The sequence below is a fragment of the Pelophylax lessonae genome (genome assembly GCF_965119305.1).
Source record: "Pelophylax lessonae genome assembly, chromosome: 4".
NCBI classification, from domain to species: Eukaryota; Metazoa; Chordata; class Amphibia; order Anura; family Ranidae; genus Pelophylax; species Pelophylax lessonae.
The window spans coordinates 376027878-376045265 of NC_138771.1; the positions used below are offsets into that span (position 1 = coordinate 376027878).

General features: G+C 45.6%; 1 protein-coding gene across 1 annotated transcript in view; it reads left to right on the top strand.

Moving 5' to 3' along the window:
* DOCK2 (dedicator of cytokinesis 2) overlaps positions 1-17388 on the top strand; it is a 349654-nt gene that overhangs the window by 153874 nt on the left and 178392 nt on the right. The window contains exon 23 of the mRNA XM_082254918.1: positions 15527-15635. Within this exon, the coding sequence (XP_082111044.1) occupies positions 15527-15635 (109 nt within the window). The remainder of the gene's footprint in view (positions 1-15526; positions 15636-17388) is intronic.

Here is a 17388-nt window from a genome sequence, read left to right on the forward strand (position 1 = left end):
GCACTTTTCACTTTTCAAGTGTATATGAATTTAAAACATATTGATTAGGGGAAGGTTAAAACCAATGTGAGTTTTTTTTTTTTTTTTGCTGTGATTTGTGTAGGATTTGTGTTTCACTTTCTGTTCCAGAGACCCAGCAGACAGCAGAAAGTAAGAGGCTGTCTCACCACATCAAGGGCATATCATTTTTGCCACTAGAAAAGGTTTTCCCATTGGAAGAAATCCACTTACCAGCTTTTCCTGTAAAAACCTAATTTCTCAAATAAATTTTGAATGTCTCATCCCTTTCTGTACTAGGGACAATTGTCCCCAAGACCAATAGGTTAAAGCATTTGTTACCCCAAAACTTAATATTCCTGATATGTGCCTGCTGTCCCATGTACTTGTAGGAGAAAGTATCCTGTTCTCGTTGTATTGCTTCCTTTGTGTAAAATCCCTGGTGTTTTTGCCAATCCATCCCTGTTTTCTTATTAAAAACTGACCACACTATGCAGGAGAAAGTTTTTGTAGTCAGTTCTCTATGCTGGAAACTCAGTGTGCTCTTCCCCAATGATCAGATTTGTCCTGACACACCCCTTATGCACAGCCAAAAAAGGGAAACATGGGAAATGTATTTATAATGTATTTTTAAACTGTATCTATACAAAAAAGTTTTGCCTTTCATTTCTATTTTAAACTGAATGGGTTATTTTACAAGGTGATAGGTTACAATCACTTTAAGACTTATTAACTACTTGAATAAAAGCCTGTAAAAGCCCTTTATTATCAGATCAATTGTCATTTTTAGTGCTGTGAATGTTTTTCTAACTCATGCAAGACTATACTCCAATTTTTTTATATAATTTTTTTTGAGACTTTAGACTTTGAGAGCTTTATTTTTGGTGGTTTTTAATAATCACATTTTTAAATGCCTTTAAAATGTTTACCATATAAAGGAAAAAAAGACAATAATACTTTTTGAAAAAGCTTATTTCTGTTTTAAAAGATAACAATAAAAATAGCAGGACAGTACAAATACCCCCCAAAAACCTTTTTGAAGGCAGACACCCCAAGGTAATTTAATTTTTTTTTGCCACAAAATTTTAGAAATGAAAAACATGCTGGTATTGAAGTGATTACATTATATAGCATGGGGAGCCCCTTTGCAATTGCTACGAAGAATGCTGTTTGAGGATAGTCATGGGTAGTTTTGTACTGTTTACTAAAATAGTGTATCCCAGCTTGACTCTCTGTTGTTATTTAGTCTTATAGAGACTATGCTATGTAGCCACATGTTCCCCTGATTGGCTCACAGACACATTGCTTTAAAGAATCTGTGTTTGTGCGGCTTTCAATATTCTGCTGCATATGCAGGTTTTTGACGTCTGTTCGGTTCGCACCAGAACTTTTGAACATTCCTTTCGATATAGTGCCTGGGGGGTCCCCTTAGTCTACCTGTAAAGTGTCACATCTGTACTGTGTATAGAAGCTACTGCAGAAATTATTTAATTTATAAAGCCAAAAAAGTGACATTTTCCCTGCAAGCTTGCTTTATTTAGTAAACAATGGCCTGGGGAGTCAGTTTGTAAGACGAGGCCACAATATAGTGCACTGGGAACAAGATTAGAGATTTTTTGGATACATTTTGGTGTCTCTTCCACAGACTTTGGATACAAGTAACAGGTTTGTAAAAATTGGTCTTTGGGTTTCGAAGGTGCCTTCACACCGTAACTATAGAGATACTCTTGATGAAAGCAAGAATTGCTTTGCGGTCAAAAATTGAAATGATATGCACCTGTCAAACAGGTGCAGAAAAATTGGTCTTTAGGTGTCTGTAGCGCCTTTACACCGTAACCCTATAGAGGTACTCTTAATGAAAGCAAGAATTGGCCTTGCTGTCAAAAATTGAAATTCTATGCACCTGTCAAACAGGTGCAGAAAAATTGGTCTTTGGGTGTCTGTGGCGCCTTCACACCGTAACCCTATAGAGTTACTATTGATGAAAGCAAGAATTGGCCTTACTGTCAAAAATCTAAATGATATGCACCTGTCAAACGGGTACCTGGTCAGAGGCCGAAGTGCTGAGAAGGCTTCCCTTGCAGCTTAGTGCAGAGCGCCCCTAAAGGTGGGAACAGGGAGTGCTATGCTCAGAAAAGCAGGGGTTGCCAGCTGTGACAGGCTGAGGTGATGCAGAGATTTCTGCTGGATGGCAGCTGATGAGCAGGATGCACTGCTGGGTAGGTGAGACTTGGCAGTAGGCATAGCCAGGAGAAAAGTTAGCAGCCAGGTCAGAAGTCATGCACAGAAGGTCAGCCAGGAGTAAGCAGCGAGCAGGGTCAGGAGTCAGCCGCGGTCCTACACTGGCAATCAGGCAGTAGCGGAGTCAGAAGAGCAAGCCAAGGGTCAGAGCCAGGAATGGAGACAAGACAGGTCAGAGGCAAGCCAGGTCAGTAACAGGAAATCCAATAATATCAAGAACAGGAACACAGGAACACACAGCGGGAGCTGAAGATCATCCAGCAACTAGGGGCTCATGCTGCTGGCTCTAAACAGGCCACTTGGCGCCAGCATCTTGCACGCACTATGTGCGCTTTGGCAAAATGCGCGTGTGCACTGGCGCATGTATCTTCAAGGCCCATGTGTGCATGCGCATTAGCATTGGTGAATTTCTAAGTGTCAATCTTTGGTTTTACTGGGCATCTGCAGAGCTCAGGAAGGACAGTTCGAAGACCACAAGGTTAATTTCCTTCTTAATTGAAAATGGGCCAATGAATCTTGCACCCAACTTCCGCGAAGGGCAGGATAATTTAAGGTTTGCTGTGGAGAGCCACACTTTGTCACCAACCTTCAGAGCTGGATTATTTCTCTTCTTATTGTCATAATATTTTTTGTAATCCTCCTGGGCCCTTTGCATGGTTTCCTCAAGAACCTGGTAATTCCCCTGGATGAAAGTTAACCTGTCCTGTACTGCAGGTACTGCTGCTTCTGGCACAATATTGGGCAGAAATGAAGGATGGAATCCATAATTTGCCCAAAATGGAGATTGACTGTTGGAAGCATGTACAGAATTGTTGTATGCAAACTCGACACAGGGAAGCAAAGATACCCAGATATCTTGCAAGAATGTAGAGAAACAATAGAGATATTGCTCCGGTGTCTAAATTTGTTCTCTCTCTATTACTCTGAGGATGATAATGAGATGATGACAGGCAAACTTCAATATTCAAGACTTTGCAGAGAGCCCTCCAGAACCTGGAGGTAAATTGCACTCCTCTATCAGAGACAATGCTGTTTGGCAGGCCGTGCAATCTCACAATCTTCTTGATGAGGGAATACCCACCAGGGGCAGGAAGTGGGCCATCTTCGATAGGCAATCAACCACTACCAAGTTAGTGGAAAATCCCTCAGAGAGGGGTTAATCTACTATAAAGTCCATGGACCGCATTTTTAAAGGGTGGTCTGTGGCTGTGTGACTCCCTTTATTTCAGGTATAGGTTGTACATTAACCCTCGTAGTCCTTGCAATTTTGTCTCAGGTTGGGCCACCAGTAGGAACGTTGAATAAGCGCAGATGTCTTATGGACCCCGAATTGGTCAGCAAGCTGGTGATTATGGAAGGTCTTGAGGACCTGGAGTTTGGCTTCCTTGGGTACAAAGATTTTGTCTCCGTGCAACAGAAGTCCTTCTTGTTTTCTGAGTGCAGAGGTCTCAGATTCTGAACATTGAGCAGAGGTCTGTTTGAGAGTTGATCTTAAATCGGGCTGAATCAGAAGAAAATTCTGAGGTGACAAGATGGTGCTGGGGGAAACAGTCTCTGGAGTTTCTGGAAACATGCGTTAGAGTGCATCGGCCTTCCCATTCCCGGACCCTGGGCGATACGTGAGATGGAAGTTGAACCTAGAGAAAAATAAGGTCCACTGAGCTTGCCGTGGTCTTAGATGTTTGGCTGATTTAAAATACTCTAGGTTCTTGTGGTCTGTGAATATCATGATGGGGTGAGCTGCTCCTTTCAACAAATACCGCCATTCTTCCAGTGCAATCTTTATAGCCAATAGCTCCCGTCACCTACATCATAATTCCTCTCAGACTGGCTCATCTTCAGAGAGAAGAAAGCTACTGGATGTAGCAATGCCTTAGGACCTTGTCATTGGGACAGAATAGCTCCTGTGGCTATTTCTGATGCATCGACCTCCAAAACATAGAGTAGAGCTGGGTCTGGGTGCTGTAGAACAGGGACAGATGTGAACAAGGCCTTTAATTTATAGAAAGCATTTTGGGCCTCCTGACACCATTGAAAACGGTATGTTGACGGGTCAGCTGGGTAATTGGGGCAACGATGCCTGAAAAGTCTCTAATAAATCTTCGATGGAAGTTAGCAAACCCCACAAATCTTTGGATGCCCTTTTTATCGGTGGGGGCTGGCCATTCCAGGATAGCAGACACCTTCTGAGGATCCAAAGCCACTCCATTTATGGAAATGATTAAGCCCAGGAATTAAAAGGATGTTTTTTCAAAATCGCATTTCTCTGCTTTTGCATGAAGTCCGTGTTTTCTTAATGTGGACAGAGACTAACGTGGACTCTGTGTAGCTCAAGGGTGGCAGAGAAAATGAGAATATTGTCCAAGTAAATGATCAGGAAGTGATCCAGGAATTCTCTAAAAATGTTGTTGCTGGAAGGGGGCCGGGGCATTGCACAGTCCAAAAGGCATCACAAGATTTTCAAAGTGCCCAAAGCGAATTTGAAAGCCTGTCTTCCACTTATCTCCACTTATCTCCCTCACGGATGCGCACAAGATTATAAGTTTGGTAAAGATCTGGGCATCACCAAACCTCTGGAAGAGCTCAGGAATCCCGCCACCAGTTGGAGAGGGTGAAGGATGAATAAACCCCTTTTCTAGGTTCTCATCAATATATTGATGTAAAGCCTCAAACTCAGTCTTGGAAAGTGGATATATTCGTCCAAAGGGAATTTCTGCACCGGGTAACAATTAGATTGCACAATCACAAGGGCGATGAGGTGGTAATGCAACCACATTCTTTTTATCAAAGAGGTCCAGGAAATCGTGATAAACTGCAGGAACGTCCTGACTGTCATTGGAAGTCGGTTGGACGGTGAGGCAGCTGGCAGGTGACATGGGTTCAGGAATTAAGCATGACTCAAGACAGTAGGTTGATATAAAGAGGATCTCCTTTTTAACCACTTTACCACCGGAGGATTTTCCTGCTTTACGTCCAGGCCACTTTTTGCAACTTGGCACTATGCGAATTTAACTGACAATTGCGCGGTCATGCAACCCTGTACCCAAACTAAATTTACGTCCTTTTTTTCGCCATAAACAGAGCTTCCTTTTGGTGGTATTTGATCACCTCTGCGCTTTTCATTTTTTGCGATATTAATAAAAAAAGAGCGAAAATTTTGCGAAAAAATTGACATTTTCTACTTTGACAGTTAAAAAATATCCAATATATTCAATTTTTGTCATATATTTAGGACAAAATGTATTTAGCTACATGTCTTTGACAAAAAAAATCCTCAATGAGCGTATTTTTAACCGCTTTAAGACCAGAATATTTTACCCCATTCCTGACCAGGCTATATTTTGCTATTCGGCACTGCGTTACTTTAACAGACAATTGTGCGGTCGTGCGACGCTGTACCCAAATTAAATGTATGTCCTTTTTTCCCACAAATAGAGATTTCTTTTGATGGTATTTGATCACCTGTGCGATTTTTAATTTTTAAAAAAAAGAGCGACAATTTTAAAAAAAAAAACAATATTTTTTACATTCTGATATATATCATTCCCCAAAAAAATGTAAAATCAACATTTTTTAACATTTTAGGGCAATTTGTTTTCTGCTACATATTTTTGGTAAAAAAAATCATAATAAGCGTATTTTGATTGGTTTGCGCAACAGTTATTGCGTTTACTAACTACGGGAAAGATTTGTCATTTTTATTGTTTATTTTTTTTACTAGTAATGGCGGCGATCTGCGATTTTATTTGCGGGACTGCGATATTGCCGCGGACAGATCGGACCCCTAACTGACATTTTTGACACTTTTGGGGGTACCACTGACATTACTACAGTAATCAGTGCTATAAATATGCACTGTTACTGTAATAATGACACTGGCAGGGAAGGGGTTAACTTTATTGGTGATCAAGGGGTTAAATGTATGCCCCATGCTTACTGACGTGTGTGGGGGGAGGGGGTTGTGTGACACAGACACAGATCGCAGGTTCAGCTATGCTGAATCCTGTAATCTGTGACTGTTGGCGGCGTAGTCTTATATCTGGGTTATAACAGAGCAGACCAAGCCAAGCTGCATAGGCTCTCCTTCAGACGCTGTTGCAGTACAGGATGCAGACATAGGTGCAGGGGCGAGTGGGGCCTTTGGTAGCATCAATGATGGTTGGAAGGATTGTGAACGCTCCGACCGCCGCTCCTGCAGACATGTGTCATGTTGGATTGCCGGCTGAATGAGCCCCTATATAGTAGTGGGGGTCTGTAGTCGTGCCAACTCATCCTCGGGTGTTTTGCCACGCTTGATGTGCTTGAGACAAAGTTTGCAAATTGCAACAGTGCCATTGGCTGAACATGCGCTAAAAAAGGCCCAGACAGCTGACCTGCGGGAAGTGGGCCAGAAAATAACAGCTCCACAATGTGATGCAATAGGGTGGCTGCTCTCTACTCTTCCATGATGGCTGCCTCGTTGCCCTCAATTTCCTCCTCTGCTCTATCCAGCCCCCAAGTTGCATCAGTGACCAAGTTGCATCATTATCTCCTCCATCCTCATTACCACTGGAGACAACTTGGCAATATACTGCAGCTGGGGGAACATGACTGCCAATTTGTGTACCAGTATTCTCCCTTCTCTGTAGGCTTATGTTCCTACCTTTCTCAACCTCAGAACCAACATCTAAATCAAGTAATGGCTGTGCATCATCAAGGAGCAAGTGGCTGACACAGTTTTCAAATAACTCAGCTGACTCCTCCATGCCGGATGCTGAGGCTTTGGCAGCTGTGGACAAGGAGCCAGATTTAGCCACTCTGGCAGCTGCAGTGGACTGCGCACTAGTCTCTGCTTGGCTGACGGAGGATGAGGATGGTTTAGTAAGCCAGTCCACCACCTCCTCTGCATGCTGTGGCTGGATAGCATGGGCAACATCACTAAACAGGGGAAATAATGCCCTGCCTGAGGACTGACCACGTCCACCTTTGCCTGTGGACACATAGGCTACTGGCCCCCCCACAGTGCCATGGGAACGTTTGCCTCTACTTGTTGGCCTCCCAGACATGATGGGAAGGTGCTTATTAACAAAATGTAATGAAGATGGTAAAATGTGTACATGGATGCACTGGAAAGTGTTGTTTGGTGCACAATACTCACTACACAGACACACTCCACCAACACACTACGATATACTGCAGTAAAACTGCACTAATGCACAGAAATATACTGCGGTAAACGTGCACTAATGCACAGAAATATACTGCATTAAGCGTGCAGTAAATTTTTCCAAATCCTTTACCTGAAGGGTAATTGTCTCCCCTGTAGTGAATGGAGTATCTGGCATCCCTTGGAGATGTAGTGTATGGAGTATCTGAACCCTTAGTATTAGAACCTGCAATATAGAATAAATTATATGTTGCTTAGCTAAGTATATTTTTAATGTACTGAAAAAATAAGTTTTTTGGATCTTGGCTGGAAGGAAAAATAGTAGTTTCTGCCACCATCCCAGGAATATAGTTTGTCGATTCGTGGTGCCTCAAGTCAGGTATGGGATTTTAAGGGCAGGAGTGAGACGAGTAAACAGTAGTTGTACAATTTTTTTTTTTTTTAAATCAAGAAAAAAAAACTTTATTGAGAAAAATTCACACCATTACATGCAGACAAAAAAAAAAACAAACACAAGAAAAAACTGTCGGATGGCAACATCAAGCCACATACAGTACATAGTCCATGCCATGTCACAATCCCCCCCAAGGTTATCACATATAAGTACAGTTCGATGCACTTTAAAAAGAACATAACATATGCAAATGCAAGAAACCCCCCCCCCCTCCCCCATGCAAACCAAGAGTTAGCAGGAGTACCTCCCAAAAAAAAAAAAAAAAAAAAATTGTTACAGTAACAAACGGTCCAGAACTAGATCATCAGGGGCCATGCCCGGACTGTCCAACCATACACCCCAAACCTTAGCGAATTTCTGAGGCACCCCCCTGTGCTGGTAAATAACCTTGTCCATACGCAAAGTAGAAGCCATCTGTTCCAGCCACATCCTATACGTAGGTGGTTCCTGTGCTATCCAGTGTCTCAGGATAAGTAAACGGGCCTGAAAGAGTGCCCGAGTTGCGGCCTCTCTCAGAAACCTATCCTCCACTATCGACTCCAGTAACCCCAGAATACAGTGTTTGGGATCCCTAGGGATATCCACCCCCAGGGCCCCATTAATGGCAGATAACACCGCTGACCAGTATCTGTGCAACTTTGGACATCTCCACACCAAGTGAACCAAGTCCCCCTTCTCTCTCTGGCAGCGGCCACAGAGATCATCGTCGCGAAGACCCATTGAATGAAGCTTCAGGGGGGTGTGATGCACTCTTAGTAGGATATAAAGCTGCGACACCTGGTGGGAGACATTGAGAGAGCAGCTGCGAACTACCTCCAAGGCCTCCTCCCACAGCTCCCCCGGGATCTCCCCCACATCCTCGCTCCAACGATCACACGCCGAGCTCGGGTACTTTTCCAAGAAAGAACCCAGAAGAGAGGCATAGCAACCAGATATGAAGCCCTTGGTATCCGTATATTGTTGCATAAGTAAGAAAACAGGGGTCGAGGACAGGAAGAGCTGTCCCCGGGCTGCCTGCACCCGCATCGCATGCCGTAATTGAAAATAGTAAAACCGCATACTGTCCGGAAGCGAGAAACGCTCCTTAAGCTGTTCAAAAGTCAGAAGTGTCCCTTCCTGCATAATATGGGCAAGGTGAGTCACCCCGTATGCACGCCACCTGTCTGCCTGGTCCAGCTTACACAATTCAGGATAAGTCTTATTGTCCCAGATCGGGCTAAAATTAGTGTAACCCAAGGCTCGTTGAAGTTGTTTAGTTTTGTCCCATATTTTTTGTAGTAATCTATATGTCGGGAAACGCTTGTTAGGTTTAGAAAAAAGTTGTGCTTCAAGCCCCTCCGGCACCCCCCGCGCGCCAGCAAACCACTGCATAACCTCCAGCGCCGCGCCAGTACGCGTCCCGGACATGGCCCACACCAGATGCTGCAACTGGGAGGACAGATAATACAACCACGGGTTAGGGAGGGCAAGGCCCCCCCCCTTCGCGAGGTTTCTGTAATTGCTCCATACGTACTCTAGCTGCCTTACCCTTCCACATGAGGGTTCGGAATAGAGTGTTTACTATACGAAAGGTTTTCAGTGGAATGACAACAGGAGAATTATGGAGGAAATACAATAATTGTGGCATCAACACCATCTTTATAAGGTTTACCCTACCGGCAAGTGACAGCCAGAGTTTGTTCCAAGTCCTGATTTTATCGCAAAATCTGGTGAGAAGGGGACTAATATTAAGCAAGCTGTATTGGGTCGGATCCGCCGAAACCACGACCCCCAAATATTTAAACTGCTGGACCACAGGGACCGGACAATGGAGACCCTGGGAAGGGGCGACGTCCCCGTCCAACTGCAGAAGGGCCGATTTGGACCAGTTTATAGTGAGTCCGGAGAACTGACCGAACTCCGTAATAACTGTCATAACCGTTCTCAAGGAAGCCCCAGTATCGCCCAACGTCAGGAGCATATCGTCCGCGTAGAGCAGGACTTTATCCTGATAGGGACTGTATCTAAACCCCACGATGGATCGCTGAGCTCTGATGCGTGCCGCAAGGGGCTCTATCGCTATGGCAAACAATAGGGGAGACAGCGGGCACCCCTGCCTCGTTCCCCGTCCCAGAGAAAAACACGTGGAGACCCGACCTCCCTCCCTAATAGAAGCCGTCGGTTGGTAATACAGTAACTTCACCCAAGACAGGAACACTGGTCCAAAACCAAAGGATTCCATGGTCGCCCAGAGGTATCCCCACTCAACACTGTCAAATGCCTTGTTGGCATCCAATGACAGCAATGCCCTCTCCCCCGGGTTATCCGCCGGTGTCTGAATCGCAACGAACAGGCGACGCAAGTTAAGGGCCGTTGATCTATTGGGCATAAATCCCGCCTGGTCTTCATGTATGATGTGAGTTATAACCTTGTTAACTCTATGCGCCAAAACTTTAGCCAGTAGCTTGACGCCCGCCTGGAGCAACGGGTCTGTGGGGGGTTTATCTGGTTTAAGCAATAATATGATGCTAGCCCTGGTCATAGACTCCGGAAGAGTCCCCAGCTCCCTAGCCCTCCGGAACACCTCTAATAATTTTGGCATTAACAACCCAGAGTAGTTTTGATAAATTTTAGCAGGAAGGCCGTCATCCCCAGGAGCTTTAGATCCCGAAAAGAGAGCCACTGCTTCCAGCAGCTCCTGTTCCGTAATCGGGGCTTCCAGCTGCATCCGCTGTTCCTCCGTCAACTGCGGTAGAGGAGTGGCACTTAAATATTCCTGCAACTCTTCCTGGCTGTAATGAGCTCGCGAGGAGTACAGGTCCTTGTAAAATCGCACCAATTCAGTCATAATTTTATCCTGTGTATTAACCAAAGCCCCCCCAGGCAGCCGGAGAGCCCCTATAGGAGGAACTGAGGGGCGCGCCCCCACCATTCTCGACAGCATGCGGCCCGTCCGTTCCCCCTCTTCATAAAAGGCAGTTTTGGCAAAAAAGCGCTTTTTGTCCGCCTTGGAGCGAACTTCCCCAACCCATACCGCCTGAGCCGAGAGCCATGCCGCCCTCGTATCATCAGAGGGGTTGTGCAAGTATTCCTGCTCCAGCCGCTGCGCGCACTGGGATAGTTGTTCCTCAAAGCATTTAGACCTAGTCTGGACCTTCTTAAAATTAGCTATGAGAACCCCTCTGAGAAAGCTCTTAAAAGCCTCCCACCTCAGGAGCACATCCCCAAAGTGGTCATTCTCCTCAAAAAAGCTGGCAATGGCTGCTGGAATGTCATTATCCGGTGGAAACAGTTTCAGCCAGAATGCATTCAAACGCCAGGGAGCCCTACGCAAGTCCACCCGAGGGCAAACCTGCAATCTGACCACCAACGGGGAGTGGTCCGAGATTCCCCTGCGGGCATACTCAATGTCCTCCACCATGGCAATAGCCTCCCTGTTACCCACACATAGATCAATACGAGACAATGCAGAGTGTGTTTTTGAGAAACATGAAAATTGCACCGTGTCAGGGTTTTTAAGGCGCCATACCTCAGACCAATCCACCTCCGCCAGAAAGCGGGAAAGAGCAGTTCCCCTTGCCGCACCCACGGGAGAAGGTGGAGGGTGTCTATCCCTTGCAGGGTCTAGCACCCCATTAAAGTCCCCCTATAATAAACAGTGGCAGACCAACTTTGTCCATAGTAAATTGGAGGAGTTCCTTGAGCACCCCAGAAGAAAAAGGAGGCGGTATGTACACTATTGCTAAAACACACACAGTTTGAAAAAGCATACAATGTATGAACACATACCTCCCCTCAGAGTCCACCCGGACCCCCAGTTCCCGGAAGGCCAGCGACCCATGTATCAGCACACTGACCCCCCTGGAATATGCGGAGTGGGTGGAGTGATATCCCCAACCCACCCATGAGTACCGAAGACACCCTACAGAGTCCGCCACCAAGTGAGTCTCTTGTAAAGCAATAATGGCTGGGTGGTACTTTCGTAGCTGTTGGGCCACCATAGCCCGCTTGAGCGGGCAGCCCAAGCCGCGGACGTTCCAAGAAACTATCGGCACCCCCGCCATAGGAAAAAATAATAGATGGAAATGGGTGGAGACCGGGGGCCCCCCCAAAGTGGCCAAGGCCCAAACAAAAAAAATCACCAGAGGGCTGCCGGTGTGAAGACGTGGCATCGTGATAATGTCCAGAAAAACATGCGGTGTGAATCTTCCCAAAAACAAAATAAATGTCAGAAGAACTAGAGCTCAAGAAGTCAAGGCACAACGGCACCCCGACAACGAACTGTCTGAACACAGGCGGTCCACTCCAGACGGGCCCGGCTGCGGCCCTACCGTCTAGAAGGGACCCACCCGGCCAACATGCACAACGGTGCAAACACAAAAGTAGGCTCCAGAACAGAGCCGTGTAGAAACACATCCTCGCTCGTCAACACTTGCCATAGTCGGAGCAGTAGATTCCAAACGGTAAACGACCCCGGCCGGGTCAAAAACAGACAGCGTGCTAGCGCACGTGCAAAATGTAGAGTAGCTCCCATGCAGAAGAGTCCGGTTACTGAAGAAGTCCCGGTCACTCCCCGTGCTCATCCCTGTTTCTACGGCCGAGAGTCGGCTCGTGAACATCCAGCCAATTCGCCGCGTCTACAGCAGTGTCAAAAAAATGCGCCCTGCCTTCCGCCGTAACTCTCAAACGGGCAGGGTACAGCATGGCATACACCAGGCCAACTCGACGGAGTCTCTTCTTTACATCAGTAAATTTGGCCCTTTGTTTTTGGACATCTGCCGAAAAGTCCGGGTAGAAGGACACTCTAGCTCCATTATATTTGATATCGGCTTTTTCACGTGCAAGGCGGAGCACCTTCTCCCTGTCCCTGTAGTGTAAAATCTTGGCGAGCATGGGTCTGGGAGCATTACCAGGTAGCGCCCTAGTGGGGACACGGTGTGCACGTTCCACCGCGTACAGAGGGGAGAAGGACTCACGCCCGAAGATCTCACAAAGCCATTTTTCTACAAAGTCCGTGGGGTCCCTGCCCTCCACCTTCTCTGGGAGCCCCACTATATGGACATTATTCCTGCGCAGGCGATTCTCGATATCATCTGTCTTATTCTTGTTAGCCTGAGCCTGCCTGGCCATTTCCCTGGATTCCGTAATTAGTGTGGGTATCTGGTCCTCCAAATCGCAGATGCGACTTTCGGCTGCTGTAGTGCGTTCCCGCATTTTTTGTAAATCCTGGCGCAAAAGGGCCACTTCCTCCGTGAGACCCCCCCAATCTGTCCTTCACAGTGTTCACTGATGCCGTGCATTTCTGTACAGCTAGAAGAATGTGTCCCAAGGTGGGCTGAGACCCCTCCAGTGTGTCTCCCTCCATCTCCTCACTGAGCTCAGGCTGCACAGATGGTTCCACATCCCCCAGGCCCTGCTGAATGGCCTCGAGTGCCTGTGCTCCTGTCAGGGGTACAGAGTCCACTTCACTGGGTCCCGAGATGTCACACAACTTTTTTGCGTACAACAGAATGTCACCAGCGCTGTCTTTTCCCCCCGCACGCACTGTTTTGGGCTTCGTACCTGTATCTTTCTGCCTGTCAGGGCCGCGGGATGAGTGCTGCGGAGTCCCCCCGGCGCCATCTTGACCGGCCGAGCCAGGGACAGAGCCGTCCTTCTGCTTGCTCCCACGGGTCATAGCAGCGCCCGATCTGGACATGCAGGGTGTCAGGAAGAGCCTAGGACAAGGGACAGTCCAGGGAGAGCAGCGGGCAAGGGATGGAGTGCAGCCGCTTACCGGATCCAAGTCCGCCCAGGCGCCTCCGCGATCGGCCGCCCGCGGTAGGAAAGGCCGCGGCTTCCACCAGCGACTAGGCCTCAATCCGGATCTCCACAAAGTGCGGTCCTCCGCAAAAAATAAAGGCAGGATTCCTATGCAGGGATGATACCAAGCCTCTTGGAGGCGAGCTGGAGCCCGATGATTGCAGGCAGAGGCAGGATGGCAAGGGATTGGAAGCCAGCGGAGCGGAGCTCTACCCACGACCTGGGACCTCCGGATTGCAGGTACTCATCCGGGAGCAAAAGGTGTCGATGGACTCAGGGGGATCCCCTGAGAAGAAGCAGTCCACGGAATAGGGCAATCTGGCCGGGAAAAGGATCTATTTTAAGGATAAATGACGGGAGCTCCGTGAGCTGAGTCCACTCACATGCCCGGTCCGACCACGCCCCCGAAAATCAGTTGTACAATTTTTAAGTAAAATTTATTCACATGTATAATTATATACAGAAATTCGAGTGAGTTAATGGGTAAAGTCCCATTGTGATAGTGAAGAGAAAGTAGTAAGGTGTGTTTACACGTGGAATAAGTGACTTTGAACAAGAATAGTAGATGGTCCTGCTCTGCTGTTCCTCATATCAAAGAATGGGAATGATTGCAGAGAGGGGCCTGATCGGTATTTCCGACATGTTTCGGCCTGTAGCGGCCTTTATCAAGGATGTTACCGATTCTAGGAATAAGTAAAATGGGTTTGTCAGTGGTAGCAAAATAATAGTTCAGATTTGATTATATACAAGATTTGTGATGTAACATACATATTTTTTGTCCACTTCCTGGAGTATTGCTTTCCCAGATTTTCTCCGGGAGCTGCAGGAACAATGCTGTATTGGGTGAAAAGGTGTGATTTGGTTGTAGTTGGAACCACAAGTAAGGACAGGAAAGGTTATTGGTAATGAAATAAATAATAATTACTTCTTGGGCCACGTTTTTCTGGTCCAAATGGTTCAATGTGGCTATGATTTAAAGATTTCCACATTGATAGAGATCATCTGTGGTGTTTCCACATTGATGGAGATCATCTGTGGTGTTGGGGTATATAAAGTATAGTATATAGTGAATGGTAAAGGATGGCTTTTTGTAAAGTAATACATCCTGGGGGTGAAGTGCATAATAGTTAGAAATTTCAGAGAAAAATATAGACTTGGTGGGGAGATGTATCAACATCTTCTCCAGGTCTATACTTACGCTTGGTAGAGAAAGTTTCGGTGTGGTATCACAGCATGTTGCCTCCAGGTCCTGTCCTCCCTCAATCCGGGAGAGACTGAGGACTTGGAGGTGTTCCCCGGCCTTTTAAAGGCTGTCGCGCATGCGCAGTGATGCGCTGCGTGACGCCTGTGGGCGGTGTCCATGGTCTGGCAAGAGATGCGCCTGCGCACGGCAGATACTGCATTCCTTGTGACCGTGCGGACGTGCCCATACGGCCGCCGACACGGAATGAAAGCCGCAATCTCCAGCGGGGATAGTGGTAGGTACGGGACCAACCGATCGGCTTCAAATTGCCCCGATCCAAGAGAGGATTCGGGGCTTTCCGTGCCGGGAGTTCCTGGAGTTCAGGAAATAGGCAAAAAGGAAAAGTGGACGAACAGTATCATGACAGTATATTTGAGGTGGTACACTACACAGGAGTGTATACACCAGTTGAGTGCATACAAAAAGAAAAATTGAACAAAGCATGAGTTATCAGCAATATCTAAATACAGCAATAAATAATAATAAAAAGAAAAAGAATGTGAGAAGGTCTTATTTTTAATGTACTTTTACAGTATTTCTCACAGTTGTCAGCAAATTTGTGGTTCCATTTTGCTATATTTATGCTGCTGATTATGGTGGCCTGCAGTGACATTTCTGAGATACATTACTGTCTCAGGTGATGCATATTTTATTTTTCCACCAGATTGTATGAAGGCAAGGAGCAAACTGAATTTGAAGAGTCCATGAGAAAGCTTTTTGAATCCATTAATAACCTGATGAAGAGCGAGCACAAAACTACAATCCTTTTGCAGGTAAAGTTTGTTTTTTGGTCAATTAATGCTGTAATAGAAAATAAAAAAGCAATAGAATAAGAATACTTTTTATAAATTAAAAAAAAATTGCTTGTTTAGGTTTCAGTGATGAATAAACTTTGAGTGCATTTTCCATTGTCATAATGTTTACTGTAATAAATACAAAAATTATTAATTTTTTAGGTAATACCCTGCTATTTTCTCCTGCTGAGAGAGAGACTGAATGTTGCTGTTTAGTGTATAGCAGACTTTTGTAATATGACACACATGGTAAATGTGTTCGTAGGGTCAAAATCTGTGTATGGCCAGTTTAAAAGTGTTCATGATGGCTGCAACTTCATACCTCTTCACTTTTGCAAATGTTACTCTTTTTTATTGTATTTTATATTTATGTTAGGATTTCTTATTTAGCAATATGAAATCCATACACGTGAGTTATAATTGAATGAACTATATGAACTTGTCTTTTTTCATCCAGATTAACTTTTCAACTATATAATTGAAATAGGAAATATTTTTACTTTGCCGTTAGTAAAATAATGAAAAAAAAAAAAACTCTATAGATGGAAAGCATTGTCTATTATTTGTTAAAAAACATACTGTATATATATATATATATATATATACAGTGGGTACGGAAAGTATTCAGACCCCCTTAAATTTTTCACTCTTTGTTATATTGCAGCCATTTGCTAAAATCATTTAAGTTCATTCTTCTTCCTCATGAATGTACACATAGCAACCCATACTGACAGAAAAACACAGAATTGTTGACATTGTTGCAGATTTATTAAAAAAGAAAAACTGAAATATCACATGGTCCTAAGTATTCAGACCCTTTGCTGTGACACTCATATATTTAACTCAGGTGCTTTCCATTTCTTCTGATCATCCTTGAGATGGTTCTACACCTTCATTTGAGTCCAGCTGTGTTTGATTATACTGATTGGACTTGATTAGGAAAGCCACACACCTGTCTATATAAGACCTTCCAGATCACAATGCATATCAGAGCAAATGAGAATCATGAGGTCAAAGGAACTGCCTGAAGAGCTCAGAGACAGAATTGTGGCAAGGCACAGATCTGGCCAAGGTTACAAAAAGATTTCTGCTGCACTTAAGGTTCCTAAGAGCACAGTGGCCTCCATAATCCTCAAATGGAAGACGTTTGGGACGACCAGAACCCTTCCTAGAGCTGGCCGTCTGGCCAAACTGAGCTATCGGGGGAGAAGAGCCTTGGTGAGAGAGGTAAAGAAGAACCCAAAGATCACTGTGGCTGAGCTCCAGAGATGCAGTCAGGAGATGGGAGAAAGTTGTAGAAAGTCAACCATCACTGCAGCCCTTCACCAGTCGGGGCTTTATAGCAGAGTGGCCCGACGGATGCCTCTCCTCAGTGTAAGACACATGAAAGCCCGCATGGAGTTTGCTATAAAACACCTGAAGGACTCCAAGATGGTGAGAAATAAGATTCTCTGGTCTGATGAGACCAAAATAGAACTTTTTGGCCTTAATTCTAAGCGGTATGTGTGGAGAAAACCAGGCACTGCTCATCACCTGTCCAATACAGTCCCAACAGTGAAGCATGGTGGTGGCAGCATCATGCTGTGGGGGTGTTTTTCAGCTGCAGGGACAGGACGACTGGTTGCAATCGAGGGAAAGATGAATGCGGCCAAGAACAGGGATATCCTGGACAAAAACCTTCTCCAGAGTGCTCTGGACCTCAGACTGGGCCGAAGGTTTACCTTCCAACAAG